This window comes from Vanessa cardui, chromosome W (genome assembly GCF_905220365.1).
Source record: "Vanessa cardui chromosome W, ilVanCard2.1, whole genome shotgun sequence".
Lineage (NCBI taxonomy): Eukaryota > Metazoa > Arthropoda > Insecta > Lepidoptera > Nymphalidae > Vanessa > Vanessa cardui.
The window spans coordinates 13,254,389-13,260,703 of NC_061153.1; the positions used below are offsets into that span (position 1 = coordinate 13,254,389).

The window sequence follows — 6,315 nt, forward strand, 5'->3', positions numbered from 1 at the left end:
AATGGAACTTGAAATAAAATTAAAACTGCTTATTAATAAAAGAGAATATGTTTTTCGAGAAATACAAATATTATACGATTTGTCTTGTATAGTTACGAACGATAAAAGTAAACTCGGTTCTTTTAAATGTAGATACAAACGAATTAATGATTTACGTCAAGAATTCATAGATTTTACAAATGAAATTAATTCGATAAAACTTATGTTGAATCCTAGTGAAAATATTGATATGCAATCATTAGATTCTTCGATACAATGTATTATGCGATAATGGAAGTCGCCGAGGCATTATTGCCGTCGTTGTCGGATGAAAGCGCCGCCATGCCACTCGCGGGGGCCGCATCAAATACGACGGATTATAATAATCAAAAACCTATTTCACGAGCTCGTTTACCAAAAATCGAGTTAATCAAATTCGATGGAAATATTGAACATTGGCAAACCTTTTACGATACATTTCTGTCTTTGGTGCATACTAATAATAACATTAGTAATATCGAAAAATTTCATTATTTAATGTCGTGTCTCATGGGTTCCGCTTTATCCATAGCAAAGGGGATACCTATTACCGCAGATAATTATCAAATAGTTTTTGACGCACTTATCGATCGATATCAAAATATTCGTTATATTAGCTGTGAATTATTTGGAAAAAATATGTAAGTATTCGTCATTAAAAACATGTAATATTAATGATTTACGTAAACTTACAAGTCTATTACAAGAATCTGTTAATGCTCTCAAGTCAATAAAAAATCGATAATCTGGGTGAATTTATTTTGTTTTACTTATCGTCTCGTAAATTAGATTCCGATACACGTAAACGTTTCGAGTTACAAAATAATAATCAAATACCTACTTTTAATGACCTTTTAATATATTTACACGGTTATATAAAGGTACTCGAGGCTAGTGAACCCACCGGCTCCTTTTTAAAATATAATATGCAATCTCATTTACGTAAAAATAATAATAATAACAACTATAACAGATCCGTTTCATTTCCCGTACATTGCGAAGAATTTGAAAATACAGGGCCGTACTCCGGACAGTTCTCGAATACAGGGCCGTACTCTGAAAAAGAATTTTTAACGAATAATTATTATAAAAGGGAAAATAATAATATATGTTCTAATATCGATGTTTATGCTCACGCTACTTCGAATAAATACCTTGAGTGTGCCTGTTGCGGAAATTCTAACCACTCAATTTATAAGTGTCCTGTATTTTATGACAAAACCGTTCAAGATAGGGAAACTGTTGTTAAAACAAAAAAATTATGTGTAAACTGTTTACGATTAAATCATACTGCGGATAAATGTTTTTCAAAGACGTGTTGTACGAAGTGTAACAGCCGTCACCATACGCTTCTTCATAGAGATCGGGATAGTACTGCGGCGTGCCCCGCGGTGTCATCCGTGCCTCCTCAAGGTTCGGCTGATAGCGAATCATTTGTACCGATTAATTCTGTCAACTCTAGTGCCAATTTAGAACATGGTCGTTCGTTTGTGTTATTAGGTACGTGCGTTGTACGGGCGCGAGGCCCTAACGGTGTTTTTAATATTCGTGCACTTATTGATAGTGGTGCGCAGGACAGTTTTGTGACGTCAGAATGTGTACAACTTTTAGGCTTACCGCTACGTCGTTGTAACATAACCGTAGCCGGTCTAGGTCAGAACCCGATACATGAAGTCAAAGGAATGACGTCATTCACTATACAACCCCAAAATTCGGATCAACCTAAATTTAATATACAAGCGATCGTTATGAAGTCAATAACTCATAAAATGCCTTCTGTTCAAATTCCGCAAATAGTAAAAACAAATTATAGACATTTAGTTTTGGCGGATAACAATTTTGATAAATCAGGTGATATTGATCTTTTAATAGGAGCGGAACTTTTCCATAACATTTATGATGGTCAACGACTAGACGTAGGCCCGGGCTTACCGGTAGCGCTGCATAGCGCGTTCGGCTGGGTTATCACGGGAAGGTTTGACCCTGAATATCAAACACCAGCATGTACTACAGCACTGGTAGCATCCACACTTGACTTAGACAATATCGTCAAGCAATTCTGGGAAGTAGAAGAGCCACCGAAGGCGAGAGTTACAAATCCAGAAAATGAAAATTGCGAAAAGTTATACACAGACCTTGTTCGTCGTAACGAAGACGGCAGATATGTAGTACCGATACTACTTAAGGAAGAGCGAGAGGAGTTAGGTGATTCTTTCCACGGATCATTATCCAGGTTATACAATTTGGAAAAACGCTTTCGTCGTCATGCTGAATTAAAAAACGAATATTGCAAATTCATGAAGGAGTATGAAGACCTAAATCACATGGAAGTTGTCAAAATGTCTGACAAAGATTCTAGGTATGTCATTCCACATCACTGCGTACTGCGACCCGACAGTGCAACAACTAAACTAAGAGTAGTGTTTGACGCTAGCGCAAAGACTACTACTGGACACTCTTTGAATGACATAGTATACACGGGCCCCAAACTCTTAAATGACATAGTAGACATAATTACTAAGTTTCGTTTACATCCATTGGTATTTACAGCTGATATTTCAAAAATGTATCGAAATATAGATTTACGACCCGAGGATCGCAAATATCAACATATATTATGGCGAAATTCATCTACCGAAGAAGTCCTGGAATACGAACTTAAAACTGTTACTTATGGCGTTAGCAGTTCTCCTTATTTAGCAATTCGAACGCTACATCAGCTAGCAAAGGATCATGGAGAACAGTGGCCTGAAGCTGCTAGCATACTGCGTGAAGATGTTTTCATGGATGACATCACTGCTGGTGCACCCAACTTAACTTGTGCACTAGATCTGAAAAATCAATTAATAAACTTACTAGATTGCGGTAAATTTGAGTTGAGAAAATGGAGTAGTAACTCACCTGAATTTCTCGCACAACTGCCTACGGAGCATTGTCAAGTCCCAAAATCCTTTTGTGACGATAAAAATCAACAGACTTTAAAAATATTGGGAGTTCAATGGGACCCAATTGAAGATAATTTTACGTACTCTCAATCAGAGCTAAACCCTAAATGCACTAAACGTTCAATTCTATCCAACGTAGCACGAATTTATGACCCTCTAGGCTGGCTTACGCCCATGGTTCTGCAAGCAAAACTTATAATTCAAGAACTGTGGCGGCTCCAGTTGAACTGGGATGATCCAATTCCAGAAGATATTGTAGAACAATGGAAAGAATTTGTTGCTGAATTAAGTAATTTAAATAAAATAAAAATTCCACGTTTCATTTTAGCTTCAACTTCAACGGTATGCGATCTTATTGGTTTCTGTGATGGTTCTTCTAAAGCTTATGGATGTTGCGTATACTTAAAGTCTATAAATCAAAATAAAGCATCGATAAATCTAATTATTGCTAAGTCGCGAGTATCGCCGATTAAACCGATTACTATAAACCGTCTTGAACTTCTTGGTGCAGTGCTTCTAGCTCGAGTTTTGAAACATATGAACGATTTACTTCAGTCACATATCAAAATTAGAAACGTAATCGCACTAACGGACAGTAGTACAGTGCTATCCTGGATTAATACTGAACCTTACAAACTAAAGACATTTGTATCTCATCGCGTAGTAAAAATTGCTGACACTAAAGGAACAAAAAATTGGCACCACGTATCTACGCATGACAATCCTGCGGATCACAGTAGTCGTGGACTTACATGCTCGAAATTAATCTCGTCTCCGTTGTGGTGGGCTGGTCCAGCGTGGCTCGTATTAGAATCGTCTGACTGGCCTATATCAAAATATTCATATACATCATCTGAAAATCTACCGGAGCTAAAAACGTTACCTCATTTAGTACATACTGTTGAATCCAATCACTGTAACGAAACTCCTATAGCAAAAATATTAAAAGATTACTCATCATTATCTAAAGTGCAGCGAATAGTAGCATGGTGTTTAAGATTTATTTCTAAATCAAGAAAACTCAACAAGAATTTTGAAGGTTTAATCACAGAAGAGCTGGAATCCTCCCTATTCGTGCTAGTGAAACATGAACAAACAAATCATTTTAGTGAAGAAATTAAATCAATTAAAGATAACAAATCATATTCACGGTCCATTCAAAAACTAAATCCCTTCATCGATCAGGCAGGGCTCTTGCGAGTGGGGGGGCGTTTGGAAAATGCGCAGCTGCCACTGTCCGCGATTTATCCCTTATTGTTACCTAAAACTTCTCGAGTTTCTGTTCTAATTATAGATTACTACCATCGACTACATCTTCATTGCGGACCACGAACTTTACAATCGATAATTCAGCGAAAGTTCTGGATTTTAGGAATACGAAATCTCATAAGATCGCGCCTCGCAAAATGTGTTACCTGTTGTAGAGTAAAACCTACACCCATTACCCCTCTTATGGGAAATTTACCAGAACCTAGAGTACAAGGTACACGTTGCTTTCAAAATATTGGTGTAGATTTTGCAGGTCCCTTTGTGATTAAAGAAAGCAAAAGGCGTAATGCTCGCACTTACAAGGTGTATATTTGCGTGATGGTGTGTTTAGTAGTAAAGGCAATACACCTAGAACTGGTAACAGACTTGTCAACACAGGCATTCATAGCTGCTTTCGATAGATTTGTATCACGTCGCGGTCTTTGCAAATTGATAATTTCGGATTGCGGTACTAATTTTGTTGGCGCTAAACGTTATTTAACTGAAGTGCAACAGTTTCTCTTAACTAGACAACCTGATCTGAATGTAGAGCTTTCGAAACGAAACATTATTTGGCATCACAACCCACCTACGGGTAGTCATTTTGGAGGGATTTTTGAAAGTGGTGTCAAGTCAATGAAATATCATTTAAAAAGAGTCGTTGGTTTACAAGTGCTAACATTTGAAGAGCTTCTAACTGTCATTAATAAAATTGAAGCTGTGTTAAATTCTAGGCCGTTGTGCGCGTTATCTAGTGACCCTTCTGAAGTGGATGTCTTAACACCGGGACACTTCCTCACTGGAGGGCCGTTGGTTTCATTACCCGAGATGCCGCTTACGGAAGTTTATTTGCCGCCTCGAGAGCGTTGGCAGATGTTACAAAGACTAACTCAATCGTTTTGGAAGGTGTGGCGAAACTCTTATCTACACACCCTGCAGCAAAGATGCAAATGGTTCGAGAGGCAGCCTAATGTTAAAATAGACGATGTAGTTGTAATTGTTGAACAAAACCTACCACCATTAGAATGGCGTTTCGGTCGTGTGACTGCGCTTCATCCTGGCACTGACGGCATAGTGCGAGTAGTTACGTTACGTACAGCAAATGGGTTACTTCGCAGGCCCGTCGTAAAAATTTGTCCTTTACCGGTCAATTCTTAGCTCATCAATATATTAATTACCTATTTCTTTTTTTTTTTTTTAATTCAGTCTTTCTATAATAATTTTAACATGTAAAAACATTATTCTCGCATCAGATTCATTTGAACTCAGCACTACATTTAATTATCTATTTCTTATTCTTTTCATAAAACTTAATGTCATTTTTGAAATCCCTGGAGTGATTTCAAGTGGGGGGGAATGTTCTAGCTTGCTTTCCTATTTTTCCGCCAATATTAATCCCATATCCTTTTTCCGCTGTTATTCCCTCGGCCATCGCAGCATTTAGTACCACCGAGTGACGCGAGCGGCGCTACTGAGACTTCATCGAGCGACGAAGCTAATCCGCCGCCATTACAGCGCGCGCGCGTTAAAAAACTTAATTAAAATTCTTCTAAAACAATACTAAAACCTCAAAATACACAAAAGGCCTAGTGAAAGTGTTACCAGGACATATAAAAGGTGTCATCAGTGCAATAAGCAGAACTTTATAAGAACTTTAAACAAAATCTGTTGTGAAACTAAATTTGCAATTAACCGGCCGAGGTAAGTACCTACAAGCCTACCTCTAATCCTTACATTATACTTACTCCTTGCAACTAGAACAGTTAACAAAATTTAACATAAACGGGTTACGTATATTTCAATTTAAAACAAACAATTAAAAACATTCGAGCGGCTTATGGTTCGAGATTTTCGCCATTCAAGTCCCGCCATGAAATATTTTCCTCATAATAATTATCATATACTATTTATATTTTAATTGACCGATATCAATTTTGCAATTACCTCTAAAAGTACCAAAAAGATTACAATATTTTTTTTTATTTCTGCTATTATAGTATATTCGCAATAAACATACATTATAAAAAATAGTCATAATATAATACGAATAATGTCGCGTATGGAGTTTATATGAAAAACAGGTGACTTTGTTGATTTACACACT

General features: G+C 37.1%; 1 protein-coding gene across 1 annotated transcript; it reads left to right on the forward strand.

Moving 5' to 3' along the window:
• The first annotated feature begins 270 nt into the window (after nucleotides 1–270).
• Nucleotides 271–5,753, forward strand: LOC124542644. Its single transcript, XM_047120573.1, has 5 exons — nucleotides 271–404; nucleotides 1,379–3,252; nucleotides 4,336–4,446; nucleotides 4,930–5,285; nucleotides 5,649–5,753. The coding sequence occupies exons 1-5, from the start codon at nucleotides 271–273 to the stop codon at nucleotides 5,751–5,753; spliced, it is 2,580 nt and encodes an 859-aa protein (XP_046976529.1).
• The last annotated feature ends 562 nt before the right edge of the window (nucleotides 5,754–6,315 follow it).